This window comes from Grus americana, chromosome 4 (assembly GCF_028858705.1).
Source record: "Grus americana isolate bGruAme1 chromosome 4, bGruAme1.mat, whole genome shotgun sequence".
Lineage (NCBI taxonomy): Eukaryota > Metazoa > Chordata > Aves > Gruiformes > Gruidae > Grus > Grus americana.
The window spans coordinates 314,517-337,735 of NC_072855.1; the positions used below are offsets into that span (position 1 = coordinate 314,517).

At 72.9% G+C, this 23,219-nt stretch overlaps 4 protein-coding genes across 5 annotated transcripts; 2 read left to right on the top strand and 2 right to left on the bottom strand.

Moving 5' to 3' along the window:
* Nucleotides 1–23: 23 nt before the first annotated feature.
* Nucleotides 24–6,613, bottom strand: LOC129206272 (drebrin-like). The gene is made up of 14 exons (XM_054825193.1): nt 6,482–6,613; nt 4,516–4,568; nt 4,313–4,425; nt 4,101–4,175; nt 3,380–3,520; nt 3,126–3,203; nt 2,808–2,959; nt 2,464–2,518; nt 2,300–2,374; nt 2,070–2,190; nt 1,052–1,924; nt 839–948; nt 481–538; nt 24–396 (listed from the first exon to the last, which is right to left on the bottom strand). Exons 1-14 carry the CDS (start codon nt 6,565–6,567, stop codon nt 296–298), a joined length of 2,091 nt encoding a protein of 696 aa, XP_054681168.1. The 5' UTR covers nt 6,568–6,613; the 3' UTR covers nt 24–295.
* Nucleotides 6,614–8,661: 2,048 nt separating this feature from the next.
* LOC129206365 (rho-related BTB domain-containing protein 2-like) lies at nt 8,662–14,442 on the top strand. Its single transcript, XM_054825429.1, has 9 exons — nt 8,662–8,949; nt 9,129–9,232; nt 10,745–10,930; nt 11,024–11,955; nt 12,337–12,455; nt 12,631–12,781; nt 12,995–13,083; nt 13,219–13,324; nt 13,434–14,442. Exons 1-9 carry the CDS (start codon nt 8,758–8,760, stop codon nt 13,601–13,603), a joined length of 2,049 nt encoding a protein of 682 aa, XP_054681404.1. The 5' UTR covers nt 8,662–8,757; the 3' UTR covers nt 13,604–14,442.
* Nucleotides 14,443–14,702: 260 nt separating this feature from the next.
* WDR54 (WD repeat domain 54) lies at nt 14,703–20,680 on the bottom strand. Of its 2 annotated transcripts, none has more exons than XM_054824227.1 (10): nt 20,649–20,680; nt 20,152–20,377; nt 19,135–19,197; nt 18,842–18,908; nt 18,378–18,434; nt 17,954–18,081; nt 16,534–16,634; nt 16,180–16,342; nt 15,912–15,986; nt 14,703–15,821 (listed from the first exon to the last, which is right to left on the bottom strand). In XM_054824227.1, the coding sequence occupies exons 1-10, from the start codon at nt 20,666–20,668 to the stop codon at nt 15,690–15,692; spliced, it is 1,032 nt and encodes a 343-aa protein (XP_054680202.1). In that variant the 5' UTR covers nt 20,669–20,680; the 3' UTR covers nt 14,703–15,689. The 2 variants fall into 2 exon arrangements, with proteins under 2 accessions (XP_054680202.1, XP_054680203.1); XM_054824228.1 differs by having other exon boundaries at nt 15,686–15,821; nt 16,180–16,320.
* A 41-nt stretch (nt 20,681–20,721) lies between these two features.
* C4H2orf81 (chromosome 4 C2orf81 homolog) lies at nt 20,722–22,958 on the top strand. The gene is made up of 4 exons (XM_054824966.1): nt 20,722–20,773; nt 21,330–21,572; nt 21,648–21,860; nt 22,117–22,958. Exons 1-4 carry the CDS (start codon nt 20,765–20,767, stop codon nt 22,948–22,950), a joined length of 1,299 nt encoding a protein of 432 aa, XP_054680941.1. The 5' UTR covers nt 20,722–20,764; the 3' UTR covers nt 22,951–22,958.
* Nucleotides 22,959–23,219: the final 261 nt, after the last annotated feature.

Below are 23,219 nucleotides of genomic sequence, written 5' to 3' on the forward strand. Positions count from 1 at the left end.
GCTGCTGTGTCTGATTGGGGGAGGCTGGGGAGAGTGGGGGGGTCCCCTGGCCCGGCCTCTCTGTGGTGGGGGTCCGTGCCCCCCCCCCCCAGCCCTGTGCCATGGATGGGATGGGAGCCAGGGGGGGAGGGGCTCCTAAAGCTGCTTATTGGGGTGCAAATGGGGGGCTGTGGGGGGCTGCAGCCACGGCCCCGGGGCTGGGGGTGAGCGTGGGGGGGCTGTGCTGGGGGGGGGGGGCCGTGGGAAGGGTCTGCGGTGTGTGGGGCAGGGTGCCATGCGGGTGCCCCCCGAGGGGCTACACGGCGTGGGGGGACAGGTCCTCGTCCTCGGCGGGGGGGCTGGTGCCCCCCGGCAGCTGCGGGTGGGGGGCGTCGCGGGCCAGCAGCAGGGCAAAGCCTGAGCAGAGAGAGGGTGGGGGGGTGAGCCTGGCGGGGGGTGCAGGGGGGGGTTCAGGGATGGGGGTTCAGGGGTCTGGGGTACCTGGCCCGGCTTTGTGCAGGGGCTGTGGCAGGAGGATGGCGTCGCCGGGCTCGTCCCCCTGCAAGACCAAGCCCCGAGGGGTCCCCATGACCCCCAGCCGTGCCCCCCCCCTCCCAGGTGACCCCCCCCAGACCCTTCGCCTGGCCCTGCCTCCGGTCCCCCCCCCACCCCAGTCTTGTCCCCTGCCCTGTCCCCTCCACCTTCAGCCTCCAGCCCCCCCAGCCCCAGCCTGAACACCCCCAAGTCTTGTCCCCCACCCAACCATGGGCCCAGTCCCAAAAATCACACCCCCCCCCCACCCCCCATTCCCCAGCCCCACAGTGCCCCCAGCCCCACTGCACCCCAGCTGGTGCCATACCTGCCCCGGGGGGGGGTCCTGCTCCCAGGGGTCCGGCCAGCCCCCCTGCTCAGGGCCCCCGATGCCGTTGTGGCCCGAGTTGCCCCGGGCCGGCTCCTGCCCCATGGACCCTATGGGGAGAGGGGCAGGCTGAGCCCCCCGTCAGCCCGGGCAGGGTCCCGGGGTCTGGGACCCCCCCAGCCCAGTCGCAGGTGGGGGGTCCCGGCCACCCACCTGGCTGCGGTTCCCGGGCTGCCGGGCAGGGAAGGGCCGGATCCTGCGGCAGGCTGGGGGGGCTGGGGCTGCGCAGGGGGGTCCCGGCCCGGGGCACTGGGGCAGGTGTCACCCCAGATCGGGGGGACCCCCCCGGTGGGCTTGGGACCCCCTCACCCAGCCCCACCAGCGGTCCTGGAGACCCCAGTGCTGGGGGGCTGGGGAGGGGGAAGGTGTCCGGGGGGGGCCCGTCCTCAGCCGGGGGGGGGCTGGGGGGAGGCAGAGTCACGGCCTCCTCGGTGCCCGGGGGGAGCTGCCGGGGGGGGCTGCTGGGGGCCCCCAGCCCGGGAGTGCTGCAGGGGGGCAGGGGCTCTGCCCCACAAGTGCTGTCAGGGGACCCCGACCCGGGGGGGCCAGGGGGGCACCCCGTCCTGGGGGTACTGGGGGGGAGCAGGGGCTCTGGCACGGGGTGGGGGGACGACCCTACCCGAGGGGACCCTACCCCTGCCCCTGCCAGGCTGGGGGGCCCCCAGGCAGCACAGGGAGGGGGGGGGGCTGTCCCAATGGGGCTGGCCAGAGGGGGGGCCCCTGTACCCACAGGGCTGGGGGGGCTCCCCACGCTGGCACAGCCCCTTGTCCCTGTGGGGCTGGTAGCTGGGGGGGTCCCTGTCCCCGCGGGGCTGGTGGGGGTCCCGGTGGGGGCAGAGGGAGGGGTCCCCGTCCCCGTGGGGCTGGTGGGGAGGGGAGGCTGGGGTCGGTGGGGGCTGGGGGGGGGCGCAGCCCTGAATGGCCCAGGGTGGAGGGGTCCGGGCGAGGGCGGGGGGTCCGGCCGGCGGAAGATGAAGGCCGACTCGGTCAGGCTGCGCTGGTACCGCAGGAACGGCCGCCGGGCACCTGGGGCACGGGGTGGGGGGGTCAGCAGCCGGCCTGGGAGGGGGGGGGGGGGCGGCGACCCCCACCGCTGCCCCGCACCCATCATCGGGCAGCACCCGCGCGCCCGGACCCGGCATCGTCACCCCCCCGCCACGGGGGCACCTACCGGGCCTGGTGCCGAGGGGGGAGGCGGGCAGCGGGGTGCCGGAGGTGGACCCCGAGCGCTCCCGCTGCCGGAAGAAATCCCGCGGGTTCTGCGAGCGCTGGGACACCAGGACGGCCGCCTCCTGCCGGCACCCAGACACCCATCAGCGGCCCCACGGCACGGCCACGCGGCCCCACGGCACGGCCGGGGTGGGACGGGGCAGGACGGGGCGCTCGGCCCCCGGCACTCACGGCCGCCTTCTCGATGGACTCGCTGCGCCGGCCGCGGTCCCGCATGGCCTCCTCGTGCTCTCGCTGCTGCTGCTCCTGCGGGCACAGGGCACGGCCGGGCAGCCCCACGGCCCCACGGGTGAACCGCGGCCCCCGACCCCCCCCCGACCCCCCAGCCCGCTCACCCATCGCGCCTTCTCCTTCCTGCGCTCCTCCGCCTCCAGCCGTGCCTGCTCCTTCCTGCAAGGGCAGCGAGCGTCAGGGGGGCACCGGGGGCACGGGGGGAGCGGCCGTGGGGCGCAGGACCTCGGGGTCCTGCTGCGGGTCTCCGTGCTCGGAGCCACGTGGGACAGGGGGGCACGGGGACGGGGAATCTGGGGGGAGCAGGGGGCTGCGGGTCCCGCTGTGGGTGTCTGTGGTGGGAACCCCCGTGGGGTGGGGGCACCGTGGGGCGCAGGGGGCTGCGGGTCCCACCGCGGGCACCCACCGGGGCCAGACTCGTGTCCCCGTCCCGCGCCCCCGCCCTCACCGCTGCTCCTCGATCATCCGCTCCTTCTCCCTGAAACGGAGCTCGCGCTCGGCCGCCTCCCGCCTCTCCTCCTCCATCCGCTCCCGCTCCCAGCGCTTGCGTTCCTCCAGCGCCCGCCGCCGCTCCTCCTCCTTGCGCTGCTCCTCCTCGCGCTGCGGCCGCACCACGCTCAGCACCGCGACCCTCGCCGGCCTCGGCACTGGGCTCGGCACGGGACCCCCACGGCCCGAGCCGGCGGCCGTGACCCCGGTCCCGGAGGTGCCGGGGGGTTCGTCGGGGAGGCACCCGCGCCCGTGCCCACCCGTGCCCCCCCCTCACCTCGGCCTGGGCCCAGAAGGAGTCCCGCTTGGTCCGGCGGATCTCCAGCGCCGGGTTGGTCTTGCGGTAGTTGGTGCCCTGCGGGGACCGAGCCGGGGTCTCAGGACAGCAGCTCCGTGGCCCCCCCTGGCCAGGAACCCCCGGGAGGGCACCGGGAAGGGCGAGCGAGAGCTCCATCGCTCCATCGGGTGCCATCCTGGCTGGTCCCTGTCCCCACGGGCACGTCCCCCCCCATCCCGGGACTCCCCGCTCACCACCAGCTCCTGGGCGTCCGGCGGGGGCATCCTCCTGGCGAGGGTGGGGGCGGTGGCGGGGGCCAACTGTGCCAGCGCCCGGCTCAGCCCCTCCTGCGTCACCTCCTCGGCACGGCGGGCGCTCAGCACCACGCTGGCCTCCTGCCGCCGAGACGGGACGGCGTCATCCCCCCCGCCCCCCGCTATGAGCACCCATGGCCCCCCCCCGCCCCGCCGCTCTGTTCCCTCCCGGGATAGATTTGCAGCCTCCCCAGGGAATCCTGGCGCCGTTCCCTTGCATGCATCCGCTGGCTCCAGATGTGGAGCCAGATCCAGATGTGGGTGCCAGATCCAGATGTGGAGCCGGATCTAGATATAGGACCCAGCCGGATCTCTGGGGGCTGGGACATGAGAGCAGAGATTGGGGGGGGGAGAAGGGGGGGGGGGGCAGGATCCCACCAAGCAGGGGCAGGATGCGGCCGAAGCGGGGGGGGGGGGGGGCGGGGGGGGGGCAGGGAGCCCAACCACAACCCCGGATCGTCGGCCAAGGCTGGGAACTGGGAATGGCGGCGTCTGAGTCAGCAGAGCCAGGAATGCACCCGGCGCAGCAAGCAAAGGTCGGGGCTGGCTGGGATGGGGGGGGCACATAGCGGGGGGCACGGGATCCAGTCCCCAGCCCCGGCCCCCCCCTTTCGGGGGGGGCCGGGGCTGGGGACTGCATCCCGTGCCCCAAAAAACTCACCCTAAAGAAGGCTCTGATGGCGGGCAGATGGCCGGCACACGCCTCTCGTTGGGACTCCGGTGCCTTCTCCCCGACCTGGCACCGGCACGCGCCGCTTAGGCTGGGACCCCGTGCCACGTCCTTGTCCCCCGGGTAGGGTGTAGGACGCTCAGAGCCCCCCCCCCCCCCCAGGCCCCCCCCTCACCCCCTGCCACCCCAAGTCCTGCACTCACCCAGTTTATGAGGACGATGCGGTGAGCGCCGGTGCCGGGGTCTTGGATGCGGCACAGCCCGTACATGATGCTGGTGGTGGAGAATTTCCCAGCCAGCTCATCTGGACCCCCGGCTGTGCATGCAGGGGGGTGGTTGGTGGGGGGGTGTGCATTGGGACCCCCCCCCCCAGCACCTCCCCTCCAGCATGGGGCTCCCCTGTTACCTCCGGAGTCCAGCAGCTTGAGATCATGGTGCTTCTCATAGGCAAAGACGGCCCTGGGGGGGTGGGGGTAAAGGGGGGGGGTCAGGGTTGGGGGGACAGCAGAGCAGCATGGGCAGCTGCCCTCATCCCCACAAGGTCACGGGCAGCAGGCAGCACGGGCAGCAGGCAGCACGGCCATCCGGACCTCCCCGGCTGCAGCAGGCGGCGGCCACCGACCCGCTCTGGGCAACGCCGGCCGGCGGCAGCGGCTCTCCTGGGGGAGGGAGCCAGGAGCTGCCCCGGAGGGAGCTTGGGGGGGACGGGGGGAGGCAGCCTGGGCACCTGCCAGCTCGGGGGCACCCCCTGTGCCCCCCCTCGTGACCCCCATGCCACCCGCCCGGGCTGAATTCGTGGAAATGCCACCGGCAGCATCCGCCCCCGGGACAATGGGGCTGCGGGAAGCGCCGCAGCGGCACGGCCACCCTGGCCCCTCAGGCTGCCGCCGGCCCGAGTCCCCCATGGCGACGCTCTCGCGGCCCAGCACCGGGCTGGCACCGCACACGGTGCCCAGGACCCCTGCCACCGGCCAGGCAGACCCCGACCCGCTGGCCCCCGCTGGCCCCATCTCCCCCTGCCTGCCCGGAGAAGGGGGGAGCAGCCCCGGCCCCCGGCTGTGCCGAGACCCCCTCCCCGGGGCTGGGGGGGCCAGGGGGGCTCCGGGGCTGGGGACCCCTCGCTGGCGGAAGCCCTGGCTGGGCATTCCCCGCCGGCTCTGCTGCCTCTTTGTCTCCGCACGGCTCCGATTACACGCGCGTGTGGCGGCACGCTGCGCTCCACGCTGGGACACGGCACGGCTCCGGGAGCACACACGCAGCGTGGCACGGCACGGCGTGGCAGGGCATGGCACGGCACGCCATATCGCAGCAGGGCACGGCACGGCACGGCACGGCACGGCAGGGCATGGCAGGGCACGCTGGCTGCGTGCGGCAGGCCTGGCCGGCAGCCGGAATGGGCACTGGAGCTGGGCCAGCCGAGCTCCGGCACCGCGGCACACAGTTCGGGGGCAGAGGGCAGCGCCCGGGTGGCCGGTAGCCCCGTGGCCAAGCGAGCGTGCCGCCGCAGGGCTGCGAGGCGAGGGGCGGCTGCGGGTGCCGGTGCAGCTCCAGTGCCGTCGCCCCCGTCCCGCCGCCGTCGCCCGCCCCGGGCCGTGCCGGTGATGTCAGCCTGGTGGGGTGAGGCCACGCCGGCCCAGGCCGCGGTGCGGGGTGTCGGGGAGAAGCCGGCTCCAGCCCTGCGCCCGCGGCACCGCTGTGGAACCGTCCCGGGACAGGCGCCCGGTGCCGGTGGGGCCGGGGACCCCCATGCCGGGGGGGGCAGGGCAGGCCCCCGCTTCCCCCCCGCGGGGGAGGGTGGGGGGCGCAGCCGGGCAGGGCACCCCGACCGCCCCGGGCACCCCTGGGTGCCCCCGACCCTGCCCCAGCCCCCCCCGGGACCCCCCGCGGGAGCCGCTGTCGGGGCTCGGCTGCTTCCCCCCCCGCCCCCGGCGTTGCTCCCGGTGCAGTCCCCGGTGCAACCCCCCCCCCCCGGCCGTGCCCCGTGCCCCGGGCGGCGGCGCCGCTCCCAGCCCGGCGGCGGCGGGACCGGGCGGGGCGGGGCGGGACCGGGCACCCGGTTCCCAGCACGGCCCGGAGGGCGCCGTGGCGGGCGGGGCTCAGCCCCGGGACCGCGGAACCGGCCCGGCACCCCCCGCCCCGCTTCCCGGCCGGGATCCCGGTGCGCCCCGGACCCCCCCGTCCCGGTGCCGGTGCCCGGTGCGTCCTGGGCCGCCCCCCCCCCCCCGCCCGCGCCAGCCCTACCCGTGCCCCTTCCCGGTACTAGTTGCCGGTGCCGATGCCCGTGCCCGGTGCCCCTTCCCGTGCCCGCTGCCCCTTCCCGTTGCCCCTTCCCGTTCCCGGTGCCCGGCGCCCGCTCCCGCCCGCAGCCTCACCAGTTGGTCCCGGCCCGGGGGTTGCCCACGTCCTCCTTGGCCGCCAGCAGCGCCAGCCGGTGCCGCTCCAGCCCCGGGGCCGCCATCCCGCGCCCGCCGCCCCGCAGCCCCGCGGCCCCTCGCCCGCCCCGCCCCCGCCCCGCCGCCCACGGGCGGGACCGGGCGGCACCGGGCGGGGCGCGGGGCGGTGGCGGCGGCGCCAGCCGGGCGGGGCGGGGGACGCGGGGCGCTGCCGGGGCCGGCGGCCGCTACCCGGGATCCCAACCGGGACACCCGGCACTGGGGCGTGCTGGGTCCTGCACCGGGACGTGGGTGCTGTGCCGGGATCCAACACTGGGACGTGGGTGCTGTGCCAGGGTCCCGCACCGGGACGTGGGTGCTGTGCCGGGATCCAACACCGGGACGTGGGTGCTGTGCCAGGGTCCTGCACCGGGATGTGGGTGCTGTGTCAGGATTCCGCACTGGCATGTGGGTGCTGTGCCGGGATCCAACACTGGGACGTGGGTGCTGTGCCAGGGTCCCGCACCGGGACGTGGGTGCTGTGCCAGGGTCCCACAGTGGGACGTGGGTGCTGTGCCAGGGTCCTGCACCGGGATGTGGGTGCTGTGCCAGGATCCAACACCGGGACGTGGGTGCTGTGCCAGGATCCAACACCGGGACGTGGGTGCTGTGCTGGGATCCAACACCGGGATGTGGGTGCTGTGTCAGGATTCCGCACTGGCATGTGGGTGCTGTGCTGGGATCTAAGACTGGGACATGGGTGCTGTGCCAGGGTCCCGCACCGGGACATGGGTGCTGTGCCGGGATCCAACACCAGGACATGGGTGCTGTGCCAGGGTCCCGCACCGGGACGTGGGTGCTGTGCTGGGAATCCAACACCGGGACGTGGGTGCTGTGGCAGGATCCAACACTGGGATATAGGTCCCACACCAGAACGTGGGTGCTGTGCCAGGATTCCCCACTGGGATGTGGGTGCTGTACACAGGGTCCTGCACCGGGACATGGGTCCCACACCAGGACATGGGTGCGGTGCAGGGTCTCATGCTGAGATGTGGGTGCTGTGCCAGGGTCCTGCACCAGGAAATGGGTCCCATGCTGGGACGTGGGTGCTGTGCCAGGGTCCTGCACCGGGACATGGGTGCTGTGCAGGGTCCCGCACTGGGATGCGGGTGCAGCTCCCAGGGTCCCACAACGGGACATGGGTGCCGTGCACGATCCCGCACTGGAACGTAGCTGCTGTGCAGTATCCTGCTCTGGGATGCGGGTGCTGTACCAGGATCCCACGCTGGGACGTGGGTGCTGTGCACCAGGAGAACAGCACGTGGGACTGCAGGCAGGATACGATACCCGGCCGTGCAGGCAGGGCTGTGCAGGCAAGCCGGGGTCGTTCCCTTATTTGGTCACCGTGGCCTCTAAATCCCAAAACCCCAGAGAGGGAAAATATTCACCGCGGCTGGAAAATGGGATTTTGGGGCTGGGGTGGGGGGGGGGGGGTGTCCCCGGGCCCCCCCTGCCCACGGCCGTGGGCAGGGGGGGCCCGGGGACACCCCCCCCCCCCCAAGCTCTTATAACCAGGTCCCACGTGCCCCACTCCCTCCCAGGCTGGTGGTGTTACTGGTGTCACTGGTGCATACTGGAACGCTCTGATGTCACCGGTTTCCACCCGTTGCGTACTGGTGGTGCGTACTGGTGTGCACTGGTGAGGGGCGGGAGCCGGCTGGGCCGGGATTGAGGTCTGCGGGGGGGGGGGGGTGGTGAGCGGTGTCGCTGCTATCGCCGCTGTCGCCGATACTGCCGGTCCTGCCCCCCCCCCCGTGCCCCCCCCCCGCCGGGGTGGGCGGGGCGCGTGAGAGGGGGCGTGTCCTCCTCCCGAGGGGCGTGTCCTCGAGCGCGGCCGCGAGGGGACTTTGGGGGGGGGGGGAGGGGGGGAGGAAGGGGAGTCACGTGGGCGCGGCGCCCCCTGGCGGCGCTCTTTTGTCCGCGCGCGGGCGGGGCCGCGGCGGGGCGGGCGCGGATTGGCGGCGAGGCGGAGCGAGGGGGGGGCGAAGGGGCGGGGCGAGACGGGCGGTGCCGTCTCGGATTGGTGGCGGAGGCGGGGAGGGCCCGAAGGGGCGGGACGGACAGGCGGAGGGGCGGGCGCGGATTGGCGGCGGGGCGGGGGTGGGCGGGGTTAACGGGCCCGGGCGGCGGCGGAGCGGGCATGGGCGGGGGGCGGCGCTGAGCGCGGCCGCTCCGTGCGGGGCCGCTGCCCGGGGCCCGGCGTCCCTCCGGTGCCGATGGACCTGGACGTGGACTACGAGCGCCCCAACGTCGAGACCATCAAGTGCGTGGTGGTGGGCGACAACGCGGTGGGGAAGACGCGGCTGATCTGCGCCCGCGCCTGCAACGCCACGCTCAGCCAGTACCAGCTGCTGGCCACGCACGTCCCCACCGTCTGGGCCATCGACCAGTACCGCGTCTGCCAGGAGGTGCGGGGCCGGGGGCACCGGGGGGCACCGGGGGGGCACCGGGAGGGGGGGGGCCGGGGGCACCGGGGAGGGGGCGGGGACGCGGAGCCGCCTCCCCGGGGGTCGCGGGGGGGTGGCGTGGGCGGGGGGGCGGCTCTGGGGGGCCGGGGCCGTGACGGCGGCGGTGCCTGTCCGGGCAGGTGCTGGAGCGCTCCCGGGATGTGGTGGACGAGGTCAGCGTCTCCCTGCGCCTCTGGGACACCTTCGGGGACCACCACAAGGACCGGCGCTTCGCTTACGGCAGGTGGGATTGCGGGCGTCCCCCCCACCGGCACCCCCACCCCGCACCGGCACCCAGATCCCCCCCCGGCACCCCAACCCCTCGTCCCTGCCCCAGACCTGCCCGCCCGGGGGGGGATGTGGAGCCGAAGGGGCCCCTTGGGCTCCTGCCAGCACCCAGAGAGCAGCTCTGGCACCCCAAACCCTCGGGGGGGTGGGAGTACCCCCAGCCCCCCGGGGGCACCGCAGCCCACGGCTCGGGCAGCAGCGGGGCTCTGTGCCCCAACAGCCCGCCGGCCCGGGCAGGGAGCCCTGGGTGCTCGCAGCTTTCCCGGGGGCAACCGGCACCACCCGTGCCGGGGCTGCTTGTTCGGGGAGGGGGGCGGCTCTGGGGTGCTGGTTGGGGTGCTGGGGCCCTTCCCCCGGGGGTGCTGGCCTGGCAGCAGGAGCTGCCCCCGGGCCGTGGCCGAGCGGTCACCGGCCCCCCCACGCTCCCTGGGCTGTAAACACGCCGGTCCCCGGGGCCGCTGGCACGTTCAGGCTCTTATCGCCCACCACACCGCGCCAGCACGGCTCGGCAGGCTCTAATCTCCCCTCCGCACTGCTGGGGGACGGGGTCACCCTGCAGGCTGGGGGTACCCCCGGCCAGGGGATGTGGGGGGGTCACTCCAGCCTGGGGTGCCCGAGGCGCTCGGTGCTGCCCGTCCCACCGGTGGTGTGTGCCGGGGCCCGGCCCGGCATCGCTCGCGGGTGAGCGGTGGCTCCCGTGCTGGCCGGGGTCCCGCGGGAGGCAGCGGGTGGCGTCTATCTTGGTTCCTGACACGGGCCCGGCTCCAAACGCGCCTCCTGGTCACGTCTCGGCAAGGCGCAGACTAAAAACAAACCAGGTCTGGGGCCACGTGGCCGCTCACGGCCGCCTTATAAGGCCCCGGGGGCTGCGGGGACCTGGGCGCTGCTGGCACCTCCCGTGCGTCCCCTGTCACCTTGCCCGGGGAGGCTCCCCTGAGCCGCTGGCGGTGCCGGCGCAGGGCTGGGATGACAGCGGCAGCGTGACAGCCCCGCACCGGGCACAGGGAAGGGGGTTGGGGCGGCCGGGCAGGGTCGGTCCCTGCAGCCCGTCCCGTGCCGGGGGCTGGCACCCGCTCTGGTGCTCGCCCGGCCGCTCTCTGTGGGCCCCTCCTTGCACCCCCTCGTGTCCCTGCGCTCTGTGGGGCGTTTCTGGGGCCAGAACAAGCCCTGTGCCGTGCCACGCCGGTCCTGTGCCGTACCCAAGCCGGGACAGCTCTTGGCTGGGCTGACGGCAGTGACCCAGAGCCGGGTGCCCTCCCGGGGGCCGTGGGGCAGAGCCCTGCCAGGGCAGGCACAGGGTCCCGGGTGGGGACAGCCAGCTCCAGCGCCGGGTGTCCCCGGACAGGGTTGGGACCCCAGTGCTGTTCCCCGAGCAAGGGGGGGTGCCAGGGTGGCTCAGGGACGCATGGGGACAGTGGGTCACAACGGGGCAGGGCTGCCCTCACCCTCCTCCTCCTGCCGGCCGCAGGTCAGATGTGGTCGTGCTCTGCTTCTCGCTGGCGAACCCCAACTCCCTGCGCCACGTGAAGACGATGTGGTACCCCGAGATCAAGCACTTCTGCCCCCGGACGCCCATCGTGCTGGTGGGGTGCCAGCTGGACCTGCGCTACGCCGACCTGGAGGCCGTCAACCGGGCACGCCGCCCCTTGGCCAAGTGAGGCTGCCGCGCCGGGCGGGCGGGGGGTGGCGGGGCCGGGGCCGGGCCCCTCCGCGCGTGGTGACGCCGCCCCGCTCTGTCCCTCCCCAGGCCCATCAAGCCCACGGACATCCTGCCCCCGGAGCGGGGCCACGAGGTGGCCAAGGAGCTGGGAGTGCCCTACTACGAGACCAGCGTGGTGGCCCAGTTCGGCATCAAGGATGTCTTCGACAACGCCATCCGGGCTGCCCTCATCTCCCGCCGGCACCTCCAGTTCTGGAAGTCCCACCTGAAGAAGATGCAGCGGCCGCTGCTGCAGGCCCCCTTCCTACCCCCCAAGCCCCCGCCGCCCGTCATCCAGGTCCCCGACCCGCCGGCCAGCCGCGGCTGGGGCCCCGCCGCCCTCTTCTGCACCCCGCTCTGCGCCGACGTCGTCTTCCAGCTGCAGGGCGGCCAGCGGGTCTTCGCCCACCGCGTCTACCTGGCCACCTCCTGCTCCAAGTTCTACGACCTCTTCACCCTGGAGGGGCCGCGGGGGGGGGCCAAGGAGCCGGCCGCCCGCACCAAGAGCCTGGACGGGGAGCGGGGGGCCCTGGCCGAGGGGGCGCACGCCCCGCTGCGGACTTCGCAGAGCGACGACGCCCTGCGGCCGGTGGCGGGGGACGGTGCGACGCTTGGCGACGGCGGCGACCGCGACCTGTCGGCCTGGGGCCGCGGCTTCGTCAGCATGCGCTGGGAGCTGGTGGCCGACCCGGTGGCGGGGCGGGAGAAGCAGATGGCGGTGGTGTGCATGGACCGGCGGGTGCAGGCGGAGCCCTTCCGTGCCGTGCTGGAGTACCTCTACACCGGGCGGCTGGACCAGGCCCGCGGGGACCTGATGCAGGTGGCCACCATCGCCGAGCTGCTGGAGGTCTTCGACCTGCGCATGATGGTGGCCAACGTGCTCAACAAGGAGAGCTTCATGAACCAGGAGATCACCAAGGCTTTCCACGTCCGCCGCGCCAACCGCATCAAGGAGTGCCTGGGGAAGGGGGTCTTCGCAGGTAGGGGGGTCCCTGGCCGGGGGGGAGCAGAGGGAGGGCTGTGGGCTGCGGGGGCTGCCCTGGCTGGGGACATCACCCAGCTCCTTCCCCTCCAGCCGGGTGTCCCGGCTCCCGCAATGCCCTGTGTGGACCCGGCACTCCCGGCCACCCCGATCCCCCTCCCTCCGGCCAGGCTGTTGTGGTCTGGGGTCCCAAAGCTCTCGTCCCTTCCCCGTGCCGTCCCGGCACCCATTGGCAGTGCCACACTCCCCGGGCTGGGTCAGCTGCGGGGGGGCTGCAGGCGGTGCCTGGGGTTCGTGTCCCGGGCCAGCCGCGCAGGGGCTGGGGTGGCGAGGGGTGAGCGACTGTCCCCGCGCTGAGACTGTCCCCTTGCCGTCCCAGACGTGGTTTTCCGCGTGGACGATGGGGCCGTGCCGGCGCACAAGCCCCTGCTCATCGCTGGCTGCGACTGGATGATGGCCATGTTCCGGGGGGCTTTCCGGGAGAGCTACGCTGCCGAGGTGAGGGGCTGTGGGGGCACAGGGACGGCGGGAGGGGTGTCCCTGCTGGCTCTGCCACGCGTGAGTCCTCTCGCTGGAGAGAAAGCGGGGGGCTGTGCTGGGGCAGGGTCCGTCCTTCCTGGTGCCGGCAGCAGCTCTGCAGGCCGGGCCCCCCCAGACCCCCCCCGTCCCACAGGTCTCCCTGCCCGGCACCAACTGCGCCTGCCTGCGTGCCGTCCTCGACTTCCTCTACACCGGGGTCTTCACCCCCACGCCCGACCTGGACGCGATGGAGCTCCTCATCCTCACCAACCGCCTCTGCCTGCCTCGGCTGCAGGCGCTCACAGGTGAGGCCCGGGCGCCCCCGGCCCCCCCCAGCCCCCATTGACGTCACCTGCCAATACGATTACAGCGCCGCCGGGGACGGGGATCGATGCGTCCCCAGCGTGTCATTAACAGGGCTCTTACGTAAGAGCCGGATGAGCCCGGCGTGGCCCTGGGGTGCGGCGTGGCTGCTGGGGCGCACGTCCCCGGTGCTGACGGCCCCCCCCCGTCCCCAGAGCAGTACGCCGTGGATGAGCTGCTGCGAGCCTTCATGCAGCGGGTGGAGATCGACGAGCAGGTGATCATCTACCTGGAGATGACACAGGTACGGGGGGGGCTGCGGTGTGAGCCCTGCGGCTGGGGGGGGGGGGGGCAGGCACAAATCCCCACGGGGCCACCGGTGGCGGGATGTGGGCAGCTGCCCGCCCCGCCATGCCCGGCTCACCGTCTCTGCCCGCAGTTCCACAATGCCCGGCAGCTGGCCGCCTGGTGCCTGCACTACATCTGCACCAACTACAACAGCGTCTGCCGCCGCTTCCCCCGGGAGATGAAGTTCATGTCCCCAGGTACGACGCGGGGAGGGGGCGAGGGCAGGGATGCTGTCGGGGCGCAAGGTGGGGGGGGCGGGGGGCCGTGCCGCGCTCTGACACGCCGGTGCCGTTCCCCCTGCCGCAGAGAACCAGGCGCACTTCGAGCGGCACCGCTGGCCGCCGGTCTGGTACCTGAAGGAGGAGGACCTGTACCTGCGCTCCAAGAAGGAGCGGGAGCGGGAGGAGCAGCTGCAGCGCAAGCAGCACACCCGCAGCAAGTGGTGCTTCTGGCGGCCCTCGCCCCACGTCTCCTGAGCCGGGGGGCACGGCCGGGTGGGCGGCCGCCCGCTCGGCCCCTCTGCCCGCCGAGGGCTGTTGTGCCCCCCCCCCCCGGCCGCGGCCCGTTTACACCCCCCCGCCCCGGCTGTTTACAGGCGCTGCCCCCCCCACACCCCGCCGCTGCTCGCTGGGTCGCGGCCCGTCCGTCCCGCCGTGCCTTTCCCCGGCGCGGGAGCAGGGCTGGCTGTGCCGAGCCGTGCCGAGCCGTGCCATGCCGGCAGGGCCCCCTCCGCCCCGGCCAACGCTGGTGCTACCTCTGACCGAGCAGTATTGTGGGGCTGGGGGCAGGCAGGGCGGGGGGGCTCTGCCGGCCTCCTCCCCCTCCCCAGGGGCTCCCCCCGCCCCGTGCCGGGTGCTCCCCCGGGCAGGGCTCTCTGGTGCTGTATTCCCCCCCTCCGACGGAGGCGGGGGGCCAAGCTGTGAGTGGAGTGCAGGGTGGGAGGGTAGGGTGGGCACGGGGGTCCCTGGGGTCCCTGGGTGCTTGTGTGGCTTTGGGAGCTGCTCCTGCCCGGGGGGGGGGGAGGGGGCATCCCGACACCCCCCCCCCCCCCCAGCTCATCTCTGTGCCTTGGACGTGCCCCTGCGGGGCCACGGGCCCTGTCCCGGGGGCGGGGGCCATCGTCCCCAGCCCGGGGGATCCCGGGGTCCCTGGGCTGAACTGCACAACCATTTTTACACTTTTTTACCCCCGCCCCATGAGCACACCGGCCCTCGGGCCCCCCCCCACCCCCAGGGCCCCCCAGCACTGTGAGCGGGGCTGCCCACGCCTCTCAGCATCAGCTGTTTTAACCTTTAATAAAGCCTTTTGTAACCGGCCCGGACTCTGTGCTGTGCCCCCACGCAGGAAGGAGCGACACGGGGGGGGGGGGGTCAGTTCATTCATGTGTTTTTTATCGGGGGGGGGGGGGGGGTACAGGGCAGATGGGGTGGGGAACAGGAGTGTGGGGTCCTGACCCATAGCGGGGGGGTTGAGCATGGGGGGGCTGCCCCCTCCCTGAGGGGTGCAGGGGCCCCAGGTCGTGGGGGTGGGTTGGGGGGGGCGACACGATGGGCACCCAGGGTGGGGGGGTGCCCCAAAGCTTGGGGATTGGGCAGCACGGGGGGGTGGGGGGAGGCAGATCCCTGGCCGCAGCTCTCGCTCCAGCATAGCAGGAGGGGCTGGGGGCTGCGGGGGGGGGGGGGGGCAAGCTGGGGGTCCCCGCCCCCCCAGGGCCTGTCCCGGCTGAGCTCACCCCCCCGGCCCTGGGGCTGGGCCCCTCTGTGCACCTCCGGCCCCGCAGGGCCCTGGGAGCGGAGCCGCAGGCCGAGCTGGTCCCGGGGGCCACAGCCGCTCCCGGCCGCGGGAGGGGTCCGGGCAGAGCCGGCGGTGACCCCCGGGACGGTCCCTGGGGGTCCGGGCAGAGCGCGGTGCAGCGGCCTCTGCCCCCTCCAGCCCCGAGCACAGCCACAGCCCCGCACGTCTGGCCAGCGGCCCGGGGGGATGCCGGTCCCACGGGGACCCGCCTGCCCCCACGGCTTCTGGGGGGGGGGACGAGCGGCTCCTCTCCTCCGCCTGGGGAACCGTGCTGCCCCGGGGCAGGGTGGCCCCACGGGTGCTGCACCCACGAGGCGCCGCCGCCCCGGGTGGGACCGGCTCCTGCGGTTCTCCCGGCCGGAGCAGCGTGTAACGCAGGTTTGTCCTGGACCCGTTCCCGTCTGAACCAGACGCAGAGAACAGGGGAGCCGGTTCCGCTCCCCGCCCCGCTGCCCCCATCCCTCCGGGAAGGGCTGGGGGGGGGCAGGCGGGAGGACAGCGCCCGGCCCAGGGACCCCCTGGGCTCCGGTGGAGCCAGAGCGGCTCCAAGCCACGTGCCCTGCGTGTGGACGCGCCGCCGGCGGGTTTGCTCTGGGGACAAGGGGGGGTCCTGGCTCAGCTCCGCCTTTGCACAGACTTCTGTGCCGCTGCCTGGGCCCCATGGAGCAGAAGTTGGGGGGGGTCCGTGCAGAACCCCCCTTGCTTGTGGTGCCTCGGTGCCGATGCACCGCGGTGTCAGGGTAGCCCAGCTCTCCGGCAGCTTGCAGCCTACGCCCGGGCGTAACGGAAGATCTCACTCAGGTCGTAGCCAGTCACGGCAAAGGAGTTTCCCTCGGGGTCGCAGAAGCGGGCACCGCAGACCTGCGTGTCGGTCACGCACTCGGCGTGGCAGTGATCGATCTGCAGCGGGGAGAGGAGCCGGAACGGTGGCACAGGCTGAGTAAACCACAGCCAGGCTCCCCACCAAGGGCTGCCGCTGCCCGGACTCACCTCGACATCGTCGGTGTCCGGGTTCGTGCTGAGCTTCCAGACATGAACAAAGGAGTCCTCCGCGCCCGACAGCAGCTGTGAAGGGAACGGGGCAGAGGCTGTGGGGACTGGGAGGCAGGAGGGGTGCCAGGGAGCTGGCAGTGCCGTGTGCCGGGGCCAGGGAGCAGCCCCTGCCTGGCCAGCTGCAGGCTGCCGCGCTCCAGGCCGGCAGGATGCCGGGGCGGGATGCCGCACTCAGACCGAAGTGTCCCGGCGCAGCCAGCCGTACCTTTCCCGTCTGTGGTGCCAGGTCCAGGGCGTAGATCCATCGAGCGTGAGCGTTGACCTCGGCGCGCAGGAGGCCTGTCGCCGCCTCGTACAGCCGAATCTGCCCGTTTCCGTAGCCAGCAGCCACCACGCCGTTCCACAGCTTCACGGAGGAGCAGGCGCAGCTGGGCACAGGGGCACGTTTCACCTCCTCCCCTCCCGGCTGCAGACCCGCACGCCACGGGCTGGTGCCGACCGTCCCCCTCCCGCCAGCCTCCCCTCCCTCGCCAGACACCGACACGGTCTGGCCGCGGACATCCGACATCGCCCACCGATGGGACCCCGCTGCGTCGCTCTGTCCGCCCCTCGTGCTTACCCAAAGGCCGGGATTTTGCTGAGCAGGGTGAACTCCTCTCCTGCGCTCCAGACACAGAGGGTCCCAGCGTCGTCGGCGGTCACCAGGTCACCGGCCCCGTCCTGCGAAGCAGAAGCAGGTCAACCTCCGCCCCGGCACCGCTGGCGGGGCAGCCGGCTCCGCCGCCGGCAGCTGACTCACACCAGGTTCTTGCCAGCGCCGCTAAAGTTTCTGCACAGCAAAGCCGGAGCCTGCAGCAGAACAAGCATAAAGTTCAACAGCTGACAGAAACTGCTGACAGGTTTTGTGAAGGAGCGAGGCCTGGCTGGGATCACACGGGCACGGCCGTTCAAACACGTTCGCGTTGGGCAACGCTAATTACGCATGGGATGAATTTCTAGGAAGAATTACTGCATTCCCTCCCTCTGCGCCCGAGTCTCGACGCTCTGCACCTCGCAGGCGCCCGGGATTTCACACGCCAGGCCCCGTCCCTCGCTCGCGAGGAAGCCTTTGACGAACCACGGTGCAAAGTCCGGAGGCGCGCTGGAGGAGGCACCGCGGGCACAGGGGGATGACGGAACAGCTCTCACGTAAACAAGCTCCACATCCAGGCTAATTGGGAACCAGTTCTAATCCATTAATTGTTCAGGGGAGTCCCAAATGCGGAGAAAGTTAAATGTAACTAATTAGAGAAAGCACAAGAAAGTGTCCTCGTTGGGAAGGAGGCACCAATAATGAACAGGCCAATTAGTGCGTCCGCAGAGGTGCCAAGCAGCGTGAGCTGAGTTGAAGGAGGCCCCGTCCTGGCCCCAGAGCGTGCTCTGTAATCAGGAGAAGTTCTCTCATCTGCCTGGGGAAGGGCAGCGGTACGGCCGGCAGCTCAGGTGGGTGACGTCCCTCCACTGGCGTGGGAAAAGGCTCATCCCGTCAGCTGGCTGGCGCACAGGCATGGCTCTGCCCTCGGCTTCCTCGTCCCTGGTGTTATGAGTGCAGCGTTCTGAACCGCATTTCGCTTCAGTTTGCCTTAGCTCGAGACGCCGCACTACGCCACGGCAGCACGGCTCGCAGGCTCTTTGGGGCGGGGGCTGAGGAAGCGGCCATCCCACCTGAGAGGGGACATTCCCCTCGTGCAGAGACAGCCGCAAGCCCCACGTCCCTGGTGAAGGGAGGGATGGCAGAGCCACCCACGCTGCTGCACCGCAGCCTGCCTGGGACGCCGGCCACGGGGATGGGGCTGGCCGTGGAGAGCACCGGCTCCCCGGGCGAGGGGCTGCACCCTGGATCAGCTCAGCCACAGCCAGGGCCTGGGTAACCTCGGCTCCCAGAGCCGGCACCCCAGCCAGCCATGGGGACAGCTGGAGTCCCCACCGCTGCCCAGCACCAGGCACCCCACCGGCTCCTCTGGCCCATGCGGCTGCCGACGGCACTGACTGACACGTACCGGAGCCCGGCCCAGCTCCGCCGCAATGTCGGTGATGGCGTCACGGTGCTGCTCCAGGACCTCGCTCACCGTGATGTTCGTGCCTTTCGGGGGGATGTCAAACACCAGCACCAGCCCGGAGGACGTCCCTGTGGGCGGGACGGAGGAGCCATCAGTGGGGGCTCGTCCCGCTCCGTCCCAAGCCCCCAGCTCTCACCGTGCCTGCGGCCGGGCTCCCCGCGCCCCCTGAGACCCACTGCCCCGGGGGCTGCTCCCTACAGATGCCGCTGGCAGCCCCGCACAGAGCGGCTCCCTGCGAGGGCCGCAACGTGAACCCAGCCCCACCGGCTGACCCCATGCGGTGACGCTGTCCCTGGGCCCCGGCGATGTTCCCCCAGCTCACCCTCCCTTCTCGTCCTGCCCCAAACTCCCAGGCTTGGCTCACCCACGCAGATGAAGCGTCCACCGGCTGCAGCGATCCCTCGAGCAAACACTGCTTGTGCTGGAAGGAAACCAAGAGCTGGTTACGACCCGCGGCAGCTCCCAGGAACCGGGAGACCGGTGCGGTGGCGTGAGGCACCAGGGTGCCCGTTTGAGTTTCAATTTAGGGCTAGTCCCGTAGCTGCCAGGCTGGGTGCCTTCTGAGCCCCTTTGCAGCCCCCCCGGACCCCCGTCACGCCAGGATCGAGGAGCGAGGGTGACGCTGTGACCTCTTCCAGGCCCTTCTGCTAAGCTGCTGTGTAGAACTGGACTGTGCTGGCTGGATCCCAGCGGGGTCAGGGAGCAAGGCTGCTGGGCGGGCCGGCCAGGAGGAACCGGGCTGCACCGCGGGAATCACACACATCCGGGAAAGGGGAGCGGGCAGAAGGGCTGGGGGGCTCCTCGCTGCGCTCCCACCGCGGGATTTACCTGGAGGATGCTCTGTGACATCCAGCGCGTGCCAGTAAACCATGATGGAGCCATCGGACTCGTACATCTGGAGAGAGAAAGCAACAGGCCTGAGAGGGCGGGGAAGTTTCTCTTCTGGCTTCAGGCTCAACTGCTGCCCCAGGAGGTCTCCAAGAGAGTGACAACCTGCCGGGCTCACAGCGGGACCTCCAGAAGGATCCCCTGTGCCCCCAGGAGCCCAGCTGACCTCACAGTGAGCTCACCCTCCCGGCACCGTGACGTGGCTTCTCACTCTCCGTGGAAAATCACCTCACCTGGATCCCTTTCTGAGACGTCAGCACCAGCAGGACCCGTGACGGCAGGACGCACCAAGAAGCCTGGAAGGAAAAGGGGCTTGGCAGGACTCCAGGGAGGGGGGGAGACGGGGGGAAGATGGGGCTAAAGCCCTCCCCACCTTCCAGGGGAGGGACAGTCCGCTGTTGCCCGCAGAGGCGTGCGTGTTTCTGGCTCCTGCCACAGTTACAGGAGGTGGGTCCCTACCGTCCTCGGGGACCTCTCCCAAGGTGTCACAAAGCTTTTTAGGAGGCTCCTTCCCTCTCCCCCTCCCCATAATCAGGACACTGCGGGCTCCTGCTCTGTCCCGGCAGTTCTACAGCCACGTGCACTCAGCTGGGAAGGCCCTTCCTCCCCATTCCATAGTTCTGCCGTCTCCTCCCCGCACTCGGCAGACGGCCCGTTTGGGCTCGTAGCCAATGGGTCCCATCTACCCAGGTTAGAACGGGCCGGCATTAAAGCCCAGACCTCTGCTAAGGCCAAGGCACCCTACCGAGGTGAGCATCGTCCTCATCGCGGCACAGAAAACAAAAGCAAAGACCAAGAGACGATGTCATGGCAAACTACCCTGATGTCACACTGTGCTACCCCATCCCGCTCCCACCGGCCCTGGTGAGCCGGCTGGCAGCACCACGCTCCCTCCGCCCAGCACCCGCACTCCGTGCAGCCATCCCTCCCCGCCACCTCCTCCACAGTCACGCTGGAAGCTGTTTCTCGGTTGACGCGGTTGCTCTGGCTCCGCTTTGGAGGCAGCCGGGCACTGCTCACGGCCCAGGCCCGCAACCTGCTTCCCGTTAGGCTGCTGGGGGAGCGGAGCTGTCTAAACAGCCGCCGCGTGTCACGGCCCTCCCGGGGACGGCCCTGCTGGAAGGCTGGCACCGAGAAGGCAGCGGCCAACCACCCAGCCAGCTCGCTCTCCCCGAGCGCACCCCCCCAGCGCAGGGCACCCCGTGGCCCAGGAAGGGGTGACGGGCGCCCTGGCAGCCCACAGCCTCTACCTGCGTGAGGACGCAGGTGCTGACGGCCATGCCGCCCTCCTTGGCCTGCAGCTGGCGGTGGGAGAAGCCCAGCCCGTCGGCGGCGGCGCTGAGCACGGTGACGCTGGGGCCGTGCACGGCGCTGAAGCAGAGGAGCTGCCTGCCGGGGGGGCGCAGCACGCTGAGGTTGTTGTACAGCGCCGCGCTGCTGCTCTTCAGCTGGATGCTCTTCTCCTTGCGGTACATCCTGCGGGGACGGCGCCGGGGCAGCTCCAGGGACACCGGGGCAGCTCCACGGACACCGGGGCAGCTCCACGGACACCGGGGCAGCTCCACGGACACCGGCCGCCCACCCTCCAGCAGCGGCCCAAGGCCGCCCCGGCCCCGGCGCCCTCCCCGTACCCCCCCGGGCCCTCCCCGCCCCGGGTCCCCCCACCCGCAGGCTGCCTCCCCCCCCCCCGGTCACCCTCCCGGGACCCCCCGCCGCCCCCGGGACCCCCCGCTCCCTCCCCGCTCACTCGGTGTCCGCCGCAGCCATGGAGACGGCGGCGCGGCGTGATGACGCACAGAGCGGCGCGTCGGGGGCGGGGCCAGCGTTGCCGTGGAGACGGGACGCCTCCCGCCTCGGGGCGGCATGGCCGAGGTGGGGGGGGCGGGGGGGGACCCCGAGGGGGGCCGGGGCGTGCTGGGGGGTGCGTTGGGATCTGCTGGGTGTGCTGGGGTGCGTTGGGGTGTGTTGGGGTGTGCTGGGTTGTATTGGGGTGTACTGGGGTGTAATGGGATGTGCTGGGGCATATTGGGGTGTGTTGGGGTGTGCTGGGGTGTACTGGGGTGTGCTGGGGTGCATTGGGGTGTACTGGGGTGTGCTGGGTTGTATTGGGGTGTACTGGGGCGTACTGGGATTTGCTAGAGCGTACTGGGGTACATTGGGGTGTGTTGGGGCGTATTGGGCGTACTGGGGTGTATGGGGGTGTAATGGGGTATATTGGGCTGTGCTGGGGTGTATTGGGGTGTATTGGGGTGTACTGGGGTGTGCTGGGGTGTATTGGGCTGTGCCGGGGTCTATTGGGGTGTGCTGGGGTGTGCAGGGTCCTCCCGCCCCCCCCTCCCCGGGCCCCTCCTGTCCCCTCCCGGCCCCTCCTGCCCCCCGGCCCCCTGCGGAACCGGGACCCCGCCGCGTCCGCCGTGTCTCCGTGCAGAAAATCCCCCCCCGGGAGCGGGCGGCCGCCTCCAAGAGCCGCGGGGACAAGTCCCGGCCGCCCACCGCCGCCGCCGCCGCCGCCGCCGCCGCCCGACCCGACGTGGTCCCCGGGCGCCTGCCCGAGGCGGAGTGGCTCTGCCTGCGGGCGGCGGGGCGGGGGGACGCGGAGGCCGGGGACATCCTGGCAGAGCTCTTGGCCCGGGTCATGGAGCAGTGCCGCAGGGCCGGCGCGGCTCGGCGGGTGAGTGTGCCCGGGCCCTCGCAGCCCCCGTTCCGCGGCGTGGGGGGGGTGCTCAGCCCTGGCTCTGCCCCGCAGCGTGTGCCCTTCGCCGTGGGCCAGGCGCGGGTCGCGCTCCTGCAGATCGCCCGGTGGCGGTTCCCGGTGCGGGACGAGGGGGAGACGGACCCCGAGGGAGACGGTGCGTGGCGGGAGGACGAGGAGCCCGAACCCCGCGCCGGGGACTCGTGGGCGCAGGGCTCCGTCCCCGTCCTGCGCCTCCGCCCGTCCCCGCCCCCGGACGAGGGAGAGGTGAGACGGACCCCGAGCCCCGGTCCCGGCGGGGGTGGGGGGGGCTGTTGCACGGTCCCTGCAGGGCGCGGCCTCCCCGAAGGAGCCGGGGGGGTCTGTTCCGAGGTGGGGGGCGGGGGCACCGGGACACCGGGAGCTCTGGCTTGTTCCCCGGGGCTGCCCCGGGAGGGGCCGGTTGTTGCCGGGACGGTTCCCCGCCCCGCGGTGCCGAGCGCTCGGACACCCGCCAGGTCCCCCTTTGCCCCCTCCCGGGCAGGTCTCCGGTGCGCGGACCCCGTGGCGGCACGGCAGGCAGGACCCCCCCGCGGCGGCCGAGGCCGGAGCTCCCCCTGCGCAGCCCCCGTGTCCCGGCCGGGTCCCCGCCACCGGCCCCGGCCCGCCCGCACCGGGGCTGTCCCGCCCGCAGCTGCCGCCGGATGCCGCGGCCGTCTCTCCCCGGCCCCCCCGGGGAAAACCTCCCCGCGCCCGGCCCCCGCTGCCGGGGCCCCCGGCTCCCTGCCCGCCCCCGGGGCCGTCCCGCGGGGCCGTGGAGGGGAGCGGCGTGGCGGGGGCCGGCCGCAGGGCACCGCAGCCGCCCCCATCCTGCAGCAGCCTGGGAACGGCCCGGCCGGGGGTGAGGCCAGAGGGGTCCGGCACCGTCCCGGGGGTCCCCAGGCTGGGCCCCAGCAGCCGCCCCGAGCGCTGGGTCCGGCCGCGGGTGGAGGTGCTGGACCCGGGCGCAGAGGCCGAGGTGCCAGCGTGTCCCCAGGGTGCCCGTGGGCGCAGCCGGGGGCCGGAGTCGGGCAGCTCGTGGCTGTCCCGGGGGCCGTGGGCCGTGGGGGGGGCACAGCTCCAGCCACCCCCCCCGGGGTCCCCGCAGCCCCCCAGCCCCCCGCCCCGGCAGCTCGGCTCCTTGCTGGACTCCATTCGGCTGGCCCCCGGCGTGACCATCAGGTGGGGCGGCAGCGTGAGGCACGGGCCCCGCATCCCTGCGCACGGGGAGGAGGACGAGGAGACCGGGGAGGCCAAACGGGACCTGAGACCCATCCGCCCCGCCGTGCCCTTCCCGGCCATCGCGGCCAGGCAGGTCACGGATGATGGCGAGCGGTAAAGGCAGCCAGCGAGAGCCGGGGCCGGCGCAGGGCAGGGCGGCGCTGCGGCACCACGGGGCAGCGTGGGCTCTGCTGGCTGCTCGGCAAGGCCGGGAGCTCGGTGCCCTTTGCAAACTCTGCTACAGAAAACAGAAATAAAATAGAGGTTTCTGTCGCTCGGCTCTTGTCCCCTGCAGAACACCAGCCCTGCGGCTGTCACACCGGCGCCGGAGCAGGGGCTGGGAGCAAAGTCCGCAGTGGCCCATGGACCACCAGCCCTCCGGCACCC

What these genes read in the sequence shown, in the direction of transcription:
- LOC129206272 (XM_054825193.1), bottom strand. Translation starts at nt 6,567, where the DNA reads ATGGCGGCCCCGGGGCTGGAGCGGCACCGGCTGGCGCTGCTGGCGGCC. An exon ending in CCCCCTCGGCACCAGGCCCG is followed by an intron (nt 1,925 to 2,069) that starts GTAGGTGCCCCC and finishes CCCGTGCCCCAG; the next exon opens with GTGCCCGGCGGCCGTTCCTG. An exon ending in AGGACCCCCCCCCGGGGCAG is followed by an intron (nt 539 to 838) that starts GTATGGCACCAG and finishes TTGGTCTTGCAG; the next exon opens with GGGGACGAGCCCGGCGACGC.
- LOC129206365 (XM_054825429.1), top strand. Translation starts at nt 8,758, where the DNA reads ATGGACCTGGACGTGGACTACGAGCGCCCCAACGTCGAGACCATCAAG. An exon ending in AGTACCGCGTCTGCCAGGAG is followed by an intron (nt 8,950 to 9,128) that starts GTGCGGGGCCGG and finishes CTGTCCGGGCAG; the next exon opens with GTGCTGGAGCGCTCCCGGGA. An exon ending in CGGCGCTTCGCTTACGGCAG is followed by an intron (nt 9,233 to 10,744) that starts GTGGGATTGCGG and finishes TGCCGGCCGCAG; the next exon opens with GTCAGATGTGGTCGTGCTCT.
- WDR54 (XM_054824227.1), bottom strand. Translation starts at nt 20,668, where the DNA reads ATGGCTGCGGCGGACACCGA. An exon ending in ATGGCTGCGGCGGACACCGA is followed by an intron (nt 20,378 to 20,648) that starts GTGAGCGGGGAG and finishes CCGTCCCCGCAG; the next exon opens with GATGTACCGCAAGGAGAAGA. An exon ending in TGGACGCTTCATCTGCGTGG is followed by an intron (nt 18,082 to 18,377) that starts GTGAGCCAAGCC and finishes TCCCGCCCACAG; the next exon opens with GGACGTCCTCCGGGCTGGTG.
- C4H2orf81 (XM_054824966.1), top strand. An exon ending in GGGCCGGCGCGGCTCGGCGG is followed by an intron (nt 21,573 to 21,647) that starts GTGAGTGTGCCC and finishes TCTGCCCCGCAG; the next exon opens with CGTGTGCCCTTCGCCGTGGG. An exon ending in CGCCCCCGGACGAGGGAGAG is followed by an intron (nt 21,861 to 22,116) that starts GTGAGACGGACC and finishes CCTCCCGGGCAG; the next exon opens with GTCTCCGGTGCGCGGACCCC.